Raw genomic sequence first — 20232 nt, forward strand, 5'->3', positions numbered from 1 at the left:
CATAGGGGACTCAAAATATAAGTAATTCAAAGAGCAAGTAAAAGACAGATGTGCAGAAAAGGGAAGGTCGATTTTGTGGAGATAGGAAGGTGGCTTGGGGACCAGGGAGAGGAAGGGGAAGTAAAAATGATGAAGGTGTGATGTGCACATGTGCCAATTACCCAAGACGAGTTTAATTAATGTGTATTACAAACATATACTTAAAAACATTAATGATCAGAAATACTGAAATATAATAGGCATTAAGAAGCTAGAAGACAATGAAACAAATCATTTATGGACAATAAAACAATGTACGAAAATGAAACATTCAAAATTAACAAATAACTTCCAACCTAGAATTCTACATCTACTCAAATATTAAATATGTATGATCAATATCAAAATAAACTAGGTCATGTACCATTTCTCAAGAAGCTACTGAAGGAGATGCTCTACCAAATTACCAGACTAAATCAAGAAAGAAAGCACCAAGGCAGAAACACTGCTGCAAGAAATCAAAGAAGGTTTAAATAAATGGAGAACTATACCACATTCAAACTAGAAGATTCAGTATACTTTGTAAATTCTTCTACAATTGATCCATAGTTTTAACGCAAGCTGAATCAAAATCCCAGCAGGATTTTATAAATAATGATAAGCTAATTCTAAAACAGTTAAAATATCTGAAAAATTATATTTAAAAAGTTAAAGGACTGTTTTTACTTGGTTTTCAATACATAATATAAAGCTGCAATAATCATGATCATATGATACTGGTGTTGATAAACAGATTGGTGAAACAGAAAGTTCAAAAATAAATCCACTCATATATGTTTGAAAAAAGTAAAAACAGTGAAAAAGGTGGGGTTTTTTTCAATGAAGTGTTTTGGAATCAGACATCCACATGCACAGGAACAAATGAAAAACCAACTCAATCAGTACCTCAAACTTTATACAACAATTAGCTCGAAATGGATTATAGACCTACGTATAAAACATAAACTAGAAAAATGTAGATATTTGTGATGTGAGACAAGGCACAGTTATTGGCTGACACCAAAAATGCAACTCTTAAAAGAAAAAAGTGAGAAAGTGAACTTAAAAGCAAAATTTAAAACATTTGCTCTTTGAAAGATACTGTTAAAAGAATATAAAAAGCAATAAATACACTGGAAGAAACATGCATATCAAAAGGCAAACTGACAAAAGACAAGCATCTAGAATATATAAAGAACTCTCAATTTAGTAAGAAATTAAGCTGTCCTATTAAAAATGAGCAAATGATTTGAAAGGAAGACATACAAATGTTAAATAAGCAAATAAAAAGATGCTTAAGATCCTAGTGTCACTAGGAAATGGCACAAAAGTACCAGGAGATACTATGACAAATCTATGGCAACAATTTTTAAAAATTAAACTGACAACACACGCAAACAGGGACACGCAAACACTGACTTTGTACTTGTTGCTCATGGGAATACAAAACGGTACCACTGTTTTGGAAAACAACTTGGCAGTTTCTTATCAACACTCACTTATTCTATAATACTACTGCTTGGTTATTAAGCATTCCCCAAATGCCCATGTGTTAGAGGTTTATCCCCCAGCCTGGGGCGACTCAAAAGTGGTAAGGCCTTTGGCAAGTGTTGCACAATGGGAGGTCTTGAGGTGACTGCCAGCATGCCCGCGAGGGGAATCTGGCACTACCTACCTGACTTTCTCTCTGCCTTGCAGGTCATGAGGTGAGTGGTTTTGTTTTGCCACATGTTGCCAGGATAGTATTTTATTGTTCCACAGGCCCACATCATCATGAACTAGAAAGTCTAAAACCACATGCCAAAATAAACCATTTGGCCTGATTTAGCTCAGATTTTTTGTTATTCAGTAATAATAGAAAACTGCCTAACACACTCTATGATCCAGCCATCCCACTCCTAGTTACCCAAGAAAAGTAAAAACATTCACATAAAAACTTGCACGTATAGCAGCTTTAATAATAATCATAACAACTGGAAACAATGTCCTTCAACTGGTGAACAGATTAACTGTGGCCTATCCATACAATGTACACTACTCAGCAATAAAAAAATACAGCTGTATCATACAACACGGATAAGGCATCAGTACATCAAAGCATCGTATTAAAGGAGAAGCCAATCTCAAAAGGGTGTAATACTATATAGTTCCATTTTTTGTCGAATGTAGAACTACAGGGATGCAAATAGATGATTTGCTGCCAGAAGGTGGGGAGGGATTTGACAACGAAGGGGCAGCTTTAGACAATCCTTGGATGTAATAAAATTAGTCTGTATTTTGGTGGTTCTGGAGATTTCATGAGTCCATCTATCTGCTAGAGCTCACAGGAATGTTCAACAACAAAATTTAAATTAAAAAAATAAAATTTAAAGAAGCACACAGGATCAAGATAATTGCTACTCCAAAACAGGAAAAACCAAAGGAATCCCAGGTATGATGTGAAGGAAGATCTCAAATTGACAGCTTTGTCCCAGGCCTAAAGAATACTCAACTCTCATTAGAAAAATGGCAGATGTCCTCAAGAAATTCAAACTAAAAGGACACTTCCAGTACCTGAGCTTACTCAAAGGAGATTCATACAACCAGGTGAAAGTTTAGAAGCCAATCAGTCCCAAGTGCATAGAAACTAGGTAACCAGTATAACAAAACAACTATTATCTCCAAAAGCAGCAAATAATGAAATACTATGTGACTCAGCTTTCATGCATTTACTTAGTCATAATATAAAGACAGAACATTGATCCAAAGTTGTGACGTATTTTGAGACAAACAAGGACCCTGAAAGTATGTGCGTGGGTAGAGGCAAGACAGGGTAGTTAGTGGAAGACAGCTTCATCTTCTAGAGTAGAAGGCTAAAACTAATATCTAAATCTGAAGTTTGAGGAGGTGGCCAGAGAAACAGAGGGGGGAAAAAAATAAAAGAATTAACTCAAAGATTTAAAAGTGATGGGCTCAGAAGCATTTTTGTTGTTGTAAATACTAAGCACACTAGAATTGTTTGGCTCTTTAAAAATACATGCTTGTACAGCTTTTAAGAAAAATAAAAGGGGCTGGGGGTTTAGCTCAGCAGCATAAGCACCTTCCTGGCAAGCAGGTGGTCGTGAGTTCGATCCCTGGTACCGATAAAAATGAAAAAAGACAAAAAAAAAAAAAAAAAAAAAGAAAAGAAAAATTAAATTTAAAAATCAATGAATAAATTAAAAAATCAAAGCATACAGGAGAAAAGGGGGAGCCCAGAACAGCAAAGGATCTAGAAGTAATAATGGTGGTATGTATTAAGTTTTTAAATTTAAATTTAAACATGCACACAACTTGGCACACATTTAAGGCTGATTTCAGCTTTTCATTTTAGTTGAATCAGGGCCAATATAAAATTATATGGAGCTCAGCTGTGAAATAAAAAGGTACTAATAACTGTAGAGTAGAACTGGCTGTCTCAGGAAGCAGTTCTCTGTTGCTGGAATATAAGTAGAATCTGGACAAAATCCAGTAAGTGGACATGGTATAAAATGTATGACTACCTTGGCGGTTTATACTGCAGGCCTCTTAAGCCCATGTCAATTGTGCAATTTTATAAGATGCCATGTGGTAATTTCCTTTAAATTAGTATCACTCTAAAACAGGACTAAAAACACTGATAAGTGAAGCAGATTATACATTCTGTACATTTAATGCTTTCTCATCCATTTATCCCCCCACGATCTTCTTAGCTTCTGATTTTGTTACAAAAAATCTTAAATGTACAATTTCACTTGATTATAGACCATCTAAAACAGTTTTTGAAGCAAATGAGGTATAAATACTTAAAGAAGGGACAGAAAACAATGTGTTTGTGTGGGAAAAGCTCAAAGAGAAACAGATGATCCATGGACCAGTTAGGAAATGAAGTGGAGGTCCCTGAATCTACCCTGGACTGTTGTTTCATGAGCATTTTTTAATTTGGATTTCTCTAAGGACCAGCAATGTGGAATATTTTTTGTATGTATTTATAATCCATTTATTTGTTTTTCTGAGAAAGGTCTATTAATTTCAGTGGATCATTTTTTATTAGGTCCTTGAATTGGGTGGATGTGGGGGTCTGAGATTTTTTAGTTCTTGATATATTCTATATTCTAGTTGTTGATATATTCTCTTTAGTTCTTAATATATTAGTCCTCTGTCAAAGGAATAGCTGGCAAAAAGTTTTCCCCACTCTGCAGGCTGTCTCTTTACTCTGTTGTTTCTTTTGCTGTGTTGAAGCTTTTTAATTTAGTATGAGCTCATGTGTTGACTCTCAGTATTATTTCTTGTACCACTGGAGTTTGGTTCAGAAAGTCCTTGTCTATGCCTATGTCTTCAAGTACCCAATATTTTAAAGAACATGCTAAAGTCTGTGATACGTCCAGACTCAAGTTTCAAATCTGCACAGTGATAACATTTTTTATCTGACCGAAAAACTTCATTTCCCCATACTCATTTCCATTGTAATCCAGGAGACTGGAATTAAGAAACAGCATCTCAAGCAGTGTTTCTCAAAGTGTTGTGCAAGACGTCAGTAGTTCAGAATGTAATGGGAAAAAAAATTAAACAATAGATAAGATCAATGAAGGTCAGGTAAACAAAGTTAAAGTGATTTCCTGGGAATTGTGGGTAAAGAAATGGCCATTAATGTGATAATATACTCTGTAATTTTTCAAATGGAGGAAGATTAGATAAGGGGTGAGCAGGGCTTCTCAGACTCTTCTGAGCTCTGAACCCTTTTATGAAGGACCACTTGCAAATCTCATGGCTGTGAAGCACACACTGGGAGAAACCCTGATTAAGGTAGTCTTTTTTTTTTTTTTTTTTTTTTTTTAATCGGTACCAGGGATCGAACTCACGACTACCTGCTTGCAAGGCAGGCACTTATGCCGTTGAGCTAAATCCCCAGCCCCAATTAAGGTATTCTTGCCAAAGTAACATGTGCATCTTTAAGTGGGACAGAATATGCAGCATCCCTGCCAGAGCAGACTGCTGGTTAAATAGCAAGTCCTTTCTGACCCAGCAGACTCCCTTTACTGGCTACTAACTCAAAAGATGTACATTTACTTTCTCAGATCAAACTAAGCTATGTGGTTTGTAAGAATGTTATCTATAAAACTGCTTTCACTTTTAAAAATGAGGTGTCTTAAAGTATCATTTCTAAAACATAACTGAGATTCAACCACCAATGTATATTCCAAAACATTTCTCTTGATAAAAACGTACTGTATTTAATATGCTAGACCTTAAAACTCAGTATCTTTAAAATTCTTTTTTACAATACTTGGCTTTCAGAATTGTGAAAACACACAATTACACATAAAACACATCTAAAACTTCTGGGTCGAGCAAGCAGGAATGAAAAAACTAAAATTGCTGAATTTTAAAAGTAAAGTTTAGTATTCATTCATTCATTCATTCATTCATTCATTCATTCATTCATTCATTCCAGCGCTTGCCCTGGTGGTGAACAGCCCTGCCTTTATAATTTGATCTTAATGTGCATGCTAATTGTTTGTGCTACAGTCAACTTCACTGTGGCCATTTTCTCCACCTTTCCTTTAGCACTGCTCTCTAGAGCCTTGTTAAAACTTACCACTAAATAACATAAGCATCAATTACATTAACCTACTCAGAGACCAGTAATGTCCAAAGCCTGACTAAATACTTATATATACTGTATACACTACATTTAAAACTGTATTCTTAAGGATAAAATGAGTCACAGGGAAAGGATACAACAGCAGTCAGGCTTAGTAAACTTACTTTCACTGATACACTTGTTCAGTTAAATTCTTAGAAGAAAATGCAGCAGTCCCAGAAGTCTCAAATGTTGGAAAAATCTTTTATAGGGATACAGATCCAAGCTGTCAGACCTTGACCAGTAGGATGGTATGCTGATTTAAAACCAACCTGCACACCCACGTTAAAGACAGAATAAACTCAGAATCATTAAATTTAAGTGATGAGTGACATGCCTAAGGCACACTAAACACACTATTTAAATGCACTAGTGCTGCTGAAACAGAGGAAGACAATGTAGCAGGAAATAATGCTACTATGGACTTTGTAGTACTTTGGTGACCTAGGAGTAGCCACTCAACCTTTCTGAGTCTCAATTTCCTTATCCACAAAGGAGATAACAGAGGTACTCATCTCAGTAAGAATAAATGAGAAACACACAAAGCACTTAGCGCAGAGCACTCCAAACAGTAAATTCCTAGTAATTCCTGACATCATTGGTCCCCGTGCTCCACTCAGCTTCTGTGCTCACACTCGGTGCCCCTTCCATTCCATCCTTAAAGAATCTTCTCTGTTCGAGATTTACATATTTTCTGAAGTCTAGTTTGGGGTTTTCAATTGACCATGGGATATAGTGATTGGGTATCACTCTCAGTCCATACAAAAGTGAATTCATCTTTTCTCTCCCCATAATCTAGCTCCCAACTCAACTCCTATGTCTATTAAGATAACAATATATGGTGTGGCATGCAAAACTTCTATACTATCCTTCTCCTTTATCCTTTATGTCCAGATTAAGTTAGGAAAGTCTGTGTTACTTTAACTATATGATGCCTCTTCTCTATTTCCTGTTGACACTATTTGGTTTGAGTCAACAAAAAGCTTCCCCAGTGGCCTCTGTCTTCCATTTCTCCCACCTCAGGCACATAAAATTAATCATTTTTAACCAACTCTGAAAATCCCTATGAATCTCTTCTCTGATCAAATCTCCTTTCTGCATTGACATGTACCTGGCATGCTTGTCTGCTTGGATCAAACCGTCCTTTCCAATGGAATGCTTCTCTCTTCATTATCCCTTTCTACTAAAATCTATCATCCCATTCTTTCCAAACACATCCTTCTAGGTCAAACCAAGAATCATGTTCAAGAAGCCATCTCCCTGACCCTTCCATCCTTTCTTTCCTCATTATTGCTGTTTGTTTCTTTCTTAGCACTGATCTTCCTGACAAAAGTCAACATTTTTGGAAGTTGGGGTGCCTATTCCAAAACTCAAACACAGGAATTTTTTAAGGGTAGGATTAGTGGGTCTGAGAAGATCTGAGAGATTTAGTTTACATTAATAAGAATTTCTGGGATATTTTCATGTTTTGTGCACTTTGCTGTACATATGTTAAGATTTTATTATTGTTGCCATTTTCCAGCTGGTGACAGTGAGGCACCAAAGATTAAACAATCTGGCCCAAATTACCCCGCTGGTGACAGAGCTGAGATTCAAACTCACACAATCTACCGAGAGCCCACTCTCCTCTCCTGCCAGTACATGACAGTATTCAGTTCTCTGCATTCTAATGGTCCTTTAGAAAGGCAGGAATAGGACTTCCTATGACAAAGGCAGAAGGGCACACATCCATCAAGGGGGAATCACTGACTTGAGAAAGAGAAAGGGTCATAGACTAAATTCAAATTAATTTTCTATTAAAAAAGGAACAGAGTCTTATATTAGAAATACAATGCTTAAAACTGAACTCTTTTGCTTTTACAAGTAATGTTACAACAGCAAATCCATTTTATTCACAGATAAAAAGAAAGAAAAAGAAGAAAAAAAAACTACAACAAAATTTTAAAGTACATTAGGGTGTAACAATGGTACATACATTGTGTATTGTCATCCCCAAATCATTCATCAGAGCACAAGACATCTGCCTTCAATTTTCCAAACAATACTGGTACAAATCTTTCTCTTCAGCAAACTCAGAGAAATTAGTAGTATAACTATCTTAACTATTTTTATATACATATATATACACATATACTTGTTTTTCTCTTAGCTTGTCCCACTAAGGAAATACGATGCTTACACATGTGTGTCTTATTTCACTAATGAGTATGTTCTCAAGATGCATCCATTTACCTTCAAAAGTGTCTACTTTATCATTCTTTATGACTGAGTAGTACTCCACTGTGTAAAAAAACCGCATCTTTTTTATCCATCCCTCAGTTGGTGAGCATTTAAGTTGTTGCCAAGATCTGGCTATTACAAACTATACTGCTATAAACATGGGTGCACATATATCACTGTGATATGATGTTTTTTAATTCTTTGGGGAAGATATCCAGAAGGGGAATAGTTGTGTTAAATGGGACCTCCAATCCTATTTTTTTTTTGTCTTTTTCATTTTTTATCGGTACCAGGGATCGAACTCATGACCGCCTGCTTGCAAGGCAAGTACTTATGCCGCTGAGCTAAATCCCCAGCCCCCAATCCTACTGTTTTTAAGGACTCTCCACACTGATTTCCAACCATGGAAAAGGGTTCCTTTTCCCCCACAGTCCCTCCAGCATTAGTTACTGGTTGATTTCTTGATACCAGCCATTCTTTCGGGGTGAGGTGGAATCTCAGTGTTGCTTTCATTTGCACCCCTCAAAAGGCCAGTGATGTTGACCATTTTTTCACCTTATTTATTTGCAACAGAAAGATTTTTATATATAGCATTACTTTACTTCTTCATTACTAAGTAAAAGATGTCAACTTTTTAATAGCTTTTAATATATGTTGTCAAGCAATATCCCAAGAGGGTCATTCCATTGATTAAGCAAATCAATAAAGTATATTTGAGTCAAGCCCACACAGGCAATTACTATTCTGTTAATTTTTACCAAAGTTAGAGGTGTAACTATTTTAATTTGAGTAGTAAAAAGATTAAAATATTTACACAACAGTTTATCATTGCCTGTTCTCTGCATTATCTATCTACTGCAGAGATGCCCTTGGCATACTGAGAGATCCTTTATATTACAGATGTTGAAAACAATAACATGAAACTTATTTTATTATTGCTTGTAAGAAAAAATACTTTAAATTAAACAGGTAAATAAAAAAGAAAATGGAGACACACACTTTTTATTCCCCTTTCTCTATTCTAATGTATTCTATTCTGTATTATAGTTCTTTAAATGTAGCAGGTAGTATAAAAAAGAAGTAAAATGTAAGTTTTAGGGAAAAGATTTTAAAAAGAATTACCAATCAGATAGAGGTAAATGCAGGCAGAAGAGAGAATCCAGAGAGGTAAAAAAGAAAGTTGAAAGCTGGAAGTATAAAAAGGGATCTCCTAACTTTAAGGTTTTCTTGTGGACCATGACTTGCAGGAAAACAAATTAACTACTTAACCATTACTTCAGCTTCAGATTTTCTCCACAGGAAGCAGTCCTTGAGCTAACTAGGAAAGAGGTAGAGGGAGTGTGCAAAAGACAGAAAAGGGATTTTGGTAGTAGCTAGAGCCACCACACTGGGTAAGATATTCACTGCGCGATTTTCAATAGAAAAGTTCATGTTGGAACTATAAGCAAAATGTTAGGAAACACCACTGAAATGTGATTTCACAGATAGAAGAAAACATCAAAAACTAGGTAACAGATACTATTGGCTTCCCCTACCCAGCTACCACCTCCATGTGGCTTCGTGGAATTCTCACTTTCGTGCCAGTATTCAGTCCCTACTTGACTCAGGGAAATGCTGGTCAGCTTGACAACTGCCAGGCCCTCTGCATCCCCACTGCTACACACTGTTCAGGGATGAGTGTGCAGTCCGCACTAAAGCTGTCAGAAGACTCACAGCTATCTCAGGATCAGGAGGAGAGCGGAGCAAAGAAAAGTACCTCCCTTAAAACAACAGAAAAGAATCGAGAACATTTTGTCTCTTGCTGACATCACCAAGTCCCTAATAAGTCCTGGAAGCTATACCTTCTAATTTACAGGCGGTTATAAATTTTCCTTGAATGTCTCCACAATTTGGATTTCAGGGTGCTTTGCCATTGTTATTTATTTTGTCTCTTTTTCAGTACTGGGGATTGCACTTGGGCTTTCGCACTGAATTACATCCCAAACCCTTTTTAAATTCTGAGACGGGTCTCTCTTAGTCATTAAATTGCCCAGACTGGGCTTGAATTAGCTCTTGCATCAACCTCCCCAAGTGCTGGATCACAGATGTGTGTCACTGCACACTGTCTCCTGTTGTTATTTCATACAACGAGAACATTCTAAGTGGCTTTAATGCCAAATGTTATAAGCTCCTGACAATCATCATCACACTATCACAATGCTACAAAATAAACAGTAACACTTTTGCTATTACTTAAACATCTTAAAGTCATCATCTCTTTTCAAATTTTCCATCTTTTTGCTGTTTTCCTTACTTGACATTACATATGTATCCAAAAATAAAGCACTTCTGTTCAACTATTTTCCACATAACTTACAACCTTAAAATCACTAGAATAAAAATCACTTCTGAAAGTTGCTCTACTAAATAAGTATTTAAATATTTAGTTGTGGGGATATTCCAGAGAGCACCTAAAAGGAGTAATGATGTTATGATTCAAAAATACAAAGACCATTCTTAGCCTGCAAGCCATATAAAAGGTCAGATTTGGTCCATGGTCTATAGTTTGCCAACTGCTGGTCTAGACATTAGTAGTGACTGTATAATTAATTGCCTATTGTTTAAAGTGCTCAAAAGAAAATACGTAAGATTATGTAAAGCTTAATAAAGAGACACAGCCTGATTTGAAGGATCAAAAAACTCTTTCTCAAGAGTGTGGATTTTAGGATGAAATATTAGATAACCAGCCAAAGGCCAGCGAGAAAGTCAAAGCCTTACAAAAGATAAACACCCCATGCAAAACAGCTTAGCACATGACTCAATGAAGAGCTTGTGAGGCTGAGGCACAAGGGATTAAAAAAAAAGCCAGAATACGATGTGACTGCACCAAGGTAGGCACAAGACCACATGGGGTCTTATCCGACAGCCCAGAGGATTTTTGCTTTGTCCTAAGAAGCAACTGGAAATTATTAAAAGGTTCTAATTAAGAGAAAACCACAAAACCATCAGCTTGGGAATTTTCAAAGATTCTTAAATTGTGGTATGGAGAAAAATCAGAAAGGAACGTGACTAGAAACAGGGAGATCTATGAAAAATCGGAAAGGAACGTGAATAGATACAGGAGATCTAGCTGGAGATGACGGAGTCTTGCACTAGGGTGCTGGGAGTGTGTCATGAAGATGGAAGTGGCAAGATGTGAAACAGGGGAAGGCATCTTCCCCACCTGACTTAGGTCCTGCATCTGAGATGTGTGCTTTTCCTTACTTTGTAAAAGCAAGACATTGGTGTCATTTGGTGAACAGAGACACTGAAAAAGATAGGGAGGAGGCACATTTTGGGTTTAGTATCAGTTTTGTTTGTTTGTTTGTTTATTAGTGCCTATCTGCAGTACACAGTGGCTGCTCGCTTACCGTAAGGAGTTGACACAGTACCCATATACAATATATCCTACTATTTTCTACATCTCCTTCCTCTCCCCTCCCTCTTGGTCCTCTTTTCTCTCCTGTTCTTATGTGACCATCATTTCTGTTTCAGTTACACACATGCTGAATTGAGTTGCCTATACAATGTTCTAGTGTCATTTGGTTGCTTATAAGGAAAGGATCAGGTTTGTTTCTATTCAGTAACTCGGTTTGGGAATTGTAAGCACACAAACTAACTCAAACTATAGGAAGAAATCAAACCACCAATAAGGATAAAGAACAGCTGTTGTCTATCTTGGGAACACACAAGCATCACCTGTGGAACTTTTTAAAACAAATTTGACGCCCAAGCAGCACACATGAGCCAATTAAATCAGAATATCTAAAAGTGGAGCCTAGGTAGGCATCAGGGTTTTCAAAACTTCTTCAAGTGATTCTAACGTGCAGGCAAGGTTGAACAAGAATGAAGACATTACAAGTTAACAGTACAAACAGGAAAATACAAGACCAAGCAAGTTTCTAATCCAAGATACTTGATAATATCTCTCTGACCTCAAACTATTTTGTATTTCTAAGCTGTAGTTTGGATCAACAGAAAAGTAAAATGGTAGGACTGATTTATCTCCAGTAGCTCCTAAAGTACCAAAAATCCAATCAAAACTCATAAAACTAAAATTTCATTCTTCCTTAGTAATTTAGGAAGAATGGTAGCTTTTTAGGAAAACATCTAGCAACCAACAACTGCTAGAATATATTTTCTAAATAATAACCTTTCCAGACGACTAGCACTTTTAAATGACATAGTTGTTAGCACATTAAATAGTATCTGACAGTCCAGTAATCTAAACTGAATTAGCTTTGCTACATAGTATGATGTTACTTGCTGATTTAAAAATTAATTCAAAATTAATCTTTTCTAAAGTTCTTTTAGTAGCTACAATTTAAGTACTTAAGTAATTTATGTAGCTTAGTGTAAAAAGTGAGCTACAATTTATGATTTAGGATTTATGCAAGGGAACACAAAAACAGGAACACAAAAACACAACTCTGATTCAGAAACCAGAGACAAAGTTTAGATCTGTCAGTAGCTCTAACTTCCAACAAATGCCCTAGTGTCTAAGTCACAATTTCTTCAGCAATAAATGGAAGTAAAATCAACTTTCTATTTAGTTATTATAAAGATTAAAACATGAAAATGGGTGTGAAAAACATTTACAAAAAGAATTATCATTTCTACAGTATTATTTAGCCAATTTCGACAGAATTTTTTATTTATGTATTTTGAGGGATGGCTCCTTGATGCTAACAGCACAGTATTCAGAACAAAACAAGTCTTCCTGCCATGATTTTCCTCTGCTTACTTCACAGGTTGAATTTTAATTGAAGAACTTAATATTTGTTAGTAATTCCCACTATACGTTAAAATTTTTTACCATTTGGACTTCAAATTCCACAAAGCACATGTAGACTAGAGAATCGTTAAAATTTTGTAAAGCAATTAACAATTAACGTAAATGTTAGCCAGTATTTGTGAACCACACAGCTGACATCTTCATTACTCTCAAAAAAAAAATGTGAGGTAGAAAAAGACAGCCCTCAGACCACAGGACAAGACAGTAGACTTCTAAAATGAGACAGACAAGGAGCAGCTTGCTCAACCAGAGTCTCCACCTCTTACTTTCTATGGTTAGAATTAAAGGACACAGAACTTCAGAGCACTTACAAAATCTCCTGGCCTCCAAGCCCGGCTGAGAGAAATAATGATCTAGCCATTAACGACAAAGACTTACAGCAATTTGCTAAGTAATCTTTCAAAAGCCTGTTTCACTTAAACTGGTTTGTCAGTGAGAAAGAACATTTAATAAATCTGAAGATTTACAAGTGAACTTGGAAGTTTAACATTACAAGAATAGAAATTATGTCAGGTTATAACAAGAGACGAATTGTCGAGAGATGGGTATAAAATTTAAGAGTCTTAGAGAGGATTAGTGCTGTAAAAAGAAACTCAAGACATTCTTACTTTTATGTTTCCTTCAAAAAGACTTTTAGGCAAAGGCTATCGTGTACTGGTTTGTTTCGAGCAATTACAAAACAACTTGCAATGATTAAAAAACCAAAAAAACTCAGTCACGTAAAAAGCCAGACTCACTAAGACACTTAAAATTCTTAGATTTACATATTGTCTCTGATACAGCACAAATGATTTTGCTAAGTTTGTTCCATTAGCAATGAAATACTATTGTAGAATGTTACAGTTTTAAAACTTTAAATCCTAAAAGAAGATAATTATTTTTAAGTGAATTTATGATATCCAGACTGCCAAGAAAATGAAAATAAGTAGTAGACAACAGAGATAGGAATTAGAAAGATCATACACTTTTTATAAGCATTTAAAACATGGCAAAAGCTTATGAGTATATTTCAAAAGTTAATCGGTACTACTAAAAGAAAATGTACTCTACTTATACTGATAAACTCTACCAGGGCTTCAAGGTTGCCAACAATCCCACTGAGAAAAACTAAGCTGCACTGTAGATTTCCTTAAAGCACATTGTTTTACACAAGTTAGTTATCATTACAGTTGGTAGACAAGTTCAAGATGTTATAGCCATTGTTCCAATTATACACAATGAGCAAGGAGCCATCAGGAGAAAAGGAAAAAAAAAAAAAGAAGAAAAAAGAAAACCCTGCTCATTTTACAAATTTAAGGCATGTAGGAAAGGCAGGTAAATTTTAACTTTCGCAGTTCAACTTTCAGTTTAAAATAGGGTAGCTTGGCCAGGGATAGAGCTCAGCAGCACAAATGCCTGCCTGGCAAGCATAAGATCCTGAGTTCAATTCCCAGGACCAAAATATAAATAAGCAAATAACATAAAATAAAAGTGGACAGCTTGGTAGAATTAGTCAATCAGCTCACAGAAGTGAAACACAGATCAGGGCTACAGTTGTACCGAATGCCACTTGCCAGACAGATGTTCAGATTTGGGTATATGTTCTGTTCAGTGTCTACTGCTTAGCAGCTATTATGTACAAGGCACAGTGAGGCACTGCAGTGAGCACAAAGACGAAGGAAACCAAAGGCAATTCCTATACTAGTAAGTTTATAATGCAGCAGGAAGGATGAAATAAACATAGTCTCCCTGAAAACACACTGGAGGCCCCTGAGTAAGGCTCAGTGATATGAAGGTTTACATCTGGAAAAGTCTTAAAGCTGCAGCCCTGTTTTGTTTCAAAACAACACACATTGATACAATAGTGTTCTATATTCGTGGTGCATCTAAACGGAGGGTTAAAATGTCAGCAGACTGGCTAACTGTTCACAAATGACAAATGAAGAATGATGCCAAAATTTTCAAGTAAGAAAATAAAAATGATAACCAGCTCTTTGGCACAAAACCAGCCTCCTCAGTGCTCCACTAAACACTACAAGTCCCTAAAACTGGACTCAAAGGCATGTGGCAGCTACTGATTGGTTACAGAAATCCATAGGAAAAAAAAATGCACTCCTTGGGTACATGACATGCATCTTGTCTGTAGAACACTGTTTTACAGAAATGAAAAAGAAATAGTGGCTGTGAGGAAAAAAAGCAAAGAAAATACATGCAACAGCATTCTGAAAAAGTATGCTGTGGAACCAGACACACAGAAGATCCACTCACTACCTGTTTAAGGCAGTTCTGCTGCAGGATCTGTCCCTCCCAAATTAAACTGTTCATGCACCGAACAAGCCATTCATAAACTATCAATATTTTCTTGTCTTAAAGGCATTTCACCATCAAAAGAGACTGGAAAGTAACCCAGTTGTGGAAAGGCAATATGAAAGACATATTTTGGTGATAATATTAACTATGCAAATTTTAGATGGCTAGCACCCAAACAGATACCCTCTCCCTAAAAAATCTCTAGCCTGCTGAAAGCCATGCATAAGTTCACATCTTTATATGTTAACATGAAAACCCTGAACTATCCTCCATAACACTACCACAAATAGTTTTGCTCTGATATTCTAAGTGAACAGAAAGGTTTAACTAAACCAATCAGCTTATGAACTAAACAAACAGAATGGACACCTACTAAAGCATAAATGTCCTCCATTTATCTGCAGTTCTAGTCCTTTTCTCTCTAAAAGATCTTGGATTTTCAGAATAAGTATGCAGGTTATTTAAAACTGAGTTATATATAGTCATTTAGCAGCAGCAAAACACTTCTGGCGTTATCACAGATGCAAGATCTCCAGAGGAATTTTTCCCCCAAACTAGCATTTTTCTCCACCAAGAACCAATCAGCCTTTATTTCTAAAAACAAGAGCCTGTTCCCCCATCCTTGACAAATCACAGATCACTGTTAAATTCTACGCTAATGAAAACTGTGCAGATTATATCCCAGGCGTTGTCACAGCCTATTTTTCATACACCACCACCAGACAGTTTGATGCAGTATTCCTGATTGCTTTTTATCGTATTTGTAAATACACTCACTAATCCACTAAATTAGGTAATTTACAAACAGGTCTTCTCAGTTATTAGTGGCCATCAGTCAAGTTCTATTACATTTGATCCTCACACAGTTGTCTAAACATTTCCACTAAGGTTAAGGGCTCGGATCGGAAAGAGGTTAGAGAAATTTGGATGGGGGCAGGGTGGAAGCTGGGAGAAATCTCTGCATCTCAGCCCTCAGCGACAACATCCAGCCAGTGCCACTGAAAAACTAAATTCGGCACCTCTTCCTCCTGTTACACTGGCAACAAAGAGGGAGTTTCCGTAACGCTCCCGTCACCCGCCAGGTGCCCAATCTGCTTCCCAGCCCGGTGGCGGCGTCCCGCAGGGCTCGGCGCGGAGAGGCCGCGGTGCCCTGGGTCACGGCGCAAAGGGGGGATGGGGTGGGCGCGAGCGCAGGGGCCCCGGGACCCGCAGAGACCCCCGAACCGGGCCGTGGGTCAGCGGGCAAAAGAGAAGGCACAGAAGAGCTCGCGGGGCAGAAACTGCAAAAGGGGTAGGAGAGGTGAAGCTCCCAAGCCCGGGGTGCGCCTGGGAACACAAACAGTGCGCGGGTGGCGGGGAGAGGAGAGGCCGCCCGAGGCGCGGGCAGGGGGCGCCACCTGGGCACGGAGGAGACGCCGGGGTCGCCTCTCTACCTGGAGGCGGCCGGGACGCGCCGGTCAGGTGTGACAGGACGGGGGCCGAGGCGGGAAGGGGCTGCGGAGAGCTGAGGGGGCGCGCGCCCCGAGCCGGGCAGGGCGCGCGGCGGGCGAGGGAGGCATCCGGGCGGGCGGCCGGGAGGCGGGGGCCCTCACCTGCGCGGCGGAGGAGGCGGAGCTGCAGCAGCCCATGGCGGGGCCGGAGGGGCCCGGAGGCGGCGCCGGGCGCGCAGCTACGCCCCGGAGCCCCTCGGCATGCGAGCCGGCGGGCGCCCGGGGAGGGCGCGGCCAGGCCCCGCACGACTCGGCGGCGGTGGCGGCGGCGACAGCGGCGGCGGCGACGACTCAGGAGGCGGCGCGGCTCGGGGCAGGCGCCGGCCACATCCCCCGGCGGCGGCGGCTGCGCGACTCCTGCTCTGGCTCCTGCTCCTGCTCCTGCTCCGCTCCTGCGGCTGCAGCTGCTCCCCAGCGGAAAGGGGCGGGCGGCAGCGGCGGCGGCGCCTCCCCCTGTCCTCCGCCTCCCACCGCCCGCGCCCAGTCCCTCTCCCGCTCCCTCTCCCGGGCTGCCACCTCCTCAGCGCCGCGCGCGTCTCCCATCAGACTCCCCGCCCCCAGTGCAGCGCCCGCGGACGGCAGGGCGGCGGCAGCCAGAACGAGGCCGGGCCCTTGGGCGCGCGTCGGAGCCTGCGCGGCGCCGGGCCCATTTCGCGGTGGCACCGAGGCAGACTCTGCCTCGGGGCGAGAGGGCGTCTGGGGCTGAGGCGCCTGAGGACAAGGCGGGCCCGCCGTGGAAAAGGAGCCGGGTTGCTTCCGGACGGGGAGGTGCAGACCGCTTCCCCCCTCTCAGCTGAGGGTGCTTCCAGGTCTCACGACTTGTTGATGCTGTGTGGGCAGCCTCTGTGTGTGTGTGTGTGTGTGTGTGTGTGTGTGTGTGTGTGTTCCCCAGAAGCAAGCGTACAAAATGAAACTTTCCCTAAGGAAGACGAGGAGAAACAAGCATCTGTTGATACTGTCCCATTTTGCTGATGGGGGAAACTGAGTCTTGAAGGGCCCCAAGAATGTAACGAGAAGCGCCCAAGCTGAAATCGTAATGAAAATCAAAAACAGGGGAAAGGAAAAACGTATTCTAGGATCTCAAGTCAAAGCCATACTGAATCATCATTAAACTTACTTGTAAAGGATAGTCCAGAAAACCTAACTACCCAAGCAGCAATTCATTCAGACTTTTAACTACTTACAGAAAAAAAAATACTAAGTTCCATTAACTTACAGAAACTGGAAGAAGTGAACAAAATAGATCAAGTTCCTGCTGTCTTATAACTCTGCTGCTAAATTAATATACTCTGAGGGCAACAAGAAGTCAGAAAATTCCAAAAATTTCAAACCCAGAAAAGTCTTTAGAACTGGTACATGGTAAGAACAGTTAAAAATTAGCATAAAACTAAAGATCATGGTTAATGGCACAACCACCACGCATGAGGCACTGTTACAAGCCTTATTCGTGTCTCATTTTATCTTGTCAAAGAATGTCTCAAAAACAGAATCGGCTACCACAGGAAAGGAAAAGTTTATTTGCAAGGATGCAAGGGAGTTATCCTCCAGATCTGACTTGCCAAATAAAAGTAAGGTTTAAAGATCACTCAAGTCTAAGGGGAAGAAAAAAGGCATAAAAGTGGACTCTTAGGTACATTATAAGGAAATCTAAGCACAGAAAAAGTTGGAATGGGAGTTTAGGAAGACCAAGGATGGAAAAGAATTCCTGGCTGGTGTGTTCCATCACCATTTCGTGAGTTTACGAGTGTGGTTGAATTGCTTCTCTGAACTTCCTTTTTCTCTTCTGTGAAATGCTGCCATCAGGGAGGACTGCAAAGAGTTAAAATTAAATAATTTGAAAAAAGCGAGTAAGCACTCAGCTAGCACTGCTTCAGATCACTGATTATTCTGCTTTTTCCAGTTTGATCAGAGGCTCTGCCATACCACAGAGCTGGCGAATCCTTAGTATGTTACTGGTAACCTTTAGGTTGTTAAACGGAAGTGAAGAAATTAACTGGAATAGCTCTGATCTCAATTCTGATTGTAAACTTCATAATTAGACTGTAAACTCCCTGAGAACAAGAGAAAGTAGTTTCTCTTTGTATCTTCCTGCGCTCTCTTGAATGTTTGTTGAATTATTCAATGCTACCAGGAATACAAAACCTTCCCTTGAGATTTTCCCTCAAAGCCAGAGAAGTACATCTTGTTTTTAACTGAGGGAGGACGCTGAAAGTAAAATTACTTTCTCAAACAAGAAGCCATCTGTCTTCCTTCTTTATAATCAAGGGAAGAGGAGCTGTTTCTCTTAGCAGAGTCAATATGAGAGCATTTCTCCCAGATTATAAAAATCTTTTTAGCTAGTGCAGTCGGTCCATGTAGTAGTGCTTATTTTGTAATTAGAACTGTAGAAATATTTAAATATGTAACAGGCCGTGACTGTGCTTCATGAAAATGTATTTTACTTTTTTGGAGGTATCTTCCTTAGGCATGGATGATGAGTGAATATAATTGAGAGCACATTGCATTATTCTTGATCTGAAATTTAGTTTTCTCTCCAAGGGTTAATAGAACCAGGAGTTCTATGGTTCTGCAAACTATGTAAACATACTAATTATTTACGTATGCACCATATATGCATATGAATGTGATGTTTAAAAATTATACCTCGTCATTGGCATGAGAGAAACTAGCTCTTCCTGCATTGATATTCTGTACCTTCTAAGAACAAGTCTCTTTCTCATCCCCCTAATGTTCAAAAAAACCTCATAAAAGGAGTGATTTAGGGTTTACTCAGTGGTAGAGTGTGTGTTTCACTTTAGCAATGTCCTGCTTTCAAATCCCAAAACAGACTTGTTAGAGGGGGGCAAATTATTTTTCCCATCCAGTCTTTTGCTTAAACAAGTAGGCATTGCATTTAATGAAAACAAACTACAAATTCTGAAGTCATAAAAGATATTTTTCCCCCAGCATGATCAGAATACTGACCTCACCACCTTGAAATGTCATCAGGCCAAGCCCCTTTGGAAGAGCTTAGATTTGTTTTTCTTTTCTTCTTTTCTTTCTTTCTTTCTTTTTTTTTTTTTTGAGGGAAAATACATATTAAAAAAAAAACTTATGTAAGAATAGCATCTGCACTAACCAGGATAAAATTATAAGGCCTATCAATCTTGGTGCTGCAGGGTAAAATCGGATCACTGGCTGAGTCAGGCAGAAATGCTTCCCAATGGTCTAGTATTGCATAATTGGCCATGTGGGTTCCAGGGTTCCCGGCTTCAGACGAGGGTTTGGTTCTGGCCGTGCACTGAGGAAAAACGCTAAACTAATGAACTTTGCAGTGATTTTAATATAGCCTGACTCATTCTTCACATGATTTCAGCTTCTGGGTTAACAGATATATAAATGCAGCTATACATATGGATATCTGTAACTGCTTAGAATAGTCCTCTCATTTAAAAAATGTGGCATTTGGTGCTTTGGCTGTGTGAGTTACATTTTAGCACGTACTGTGTTCACAGCCATCCCACAAGAGCACAGTCTTTTCAGCAGAGCCTCAGCTTCCAGATCCGCCTCCCACCACCTCTTCAAGCAGTCACATATCACCCCCATGAGATGCTCTCAAAGTGAAACCTAATTGTAACCAAGGGCTGTAACTGTTCATTCATTACCAGAGAGGCAAGATCAGGTGTTCCTGACTTTAGAAAATGTATCTCAGATCTAAATGTTAACACAGAAACATTTAATCTACTGGAAGATAAAACAGGTAAAACTTGAATACGTGGGTG

The 20232-nt window shown here is 39.1% G+C and overlaps 1 protein-coding gene across 3 annotated transcripts in view; it reads right to left on the bottom strand.

The window, feature by feature from the left end:
- Positions 1–16708, bottom strand: part of Slc44a1 (solute carrier family 44 member 1) — a 181593-nt gene extending 164885 nt beyond the window's left edge. For all 3 annotated transcript variants that reach the window (XM_063224411.1, XM_063224409.1, XM_063224407.1), the window contains exon 1: positions 16574–16708. In XM_063224411.1, the coding sequence (XP_063080481.1) occupies positions 16574–16609 (36 nt within the window). In that variant the 5' untranslated portion in view covers positions 16610–16708. The remainder of the gene's footprint in view (positions 1–16573) is intronic.
- Between the last annotated feature and the right edge of the window lie 3524 nt (positions 16709–20232).

This window comes from Cavia porcellus, unplaced genomic scaffold (genome assembly GCF_034190915.1).
Source record: "Cavia porcellus strain 051 isolate PalLab524CR breed Dunkin Hartley unplaced genomic scaffold, mCavPor4.1 scaffold_1, whole genome shotgun sequence".
Classification (NCBI taxonomy): Eukaryota; Metazoa; Chordata; class Mammalia; order Rodentia; family Caviidae; genus Cavia; species Cavia porcellus.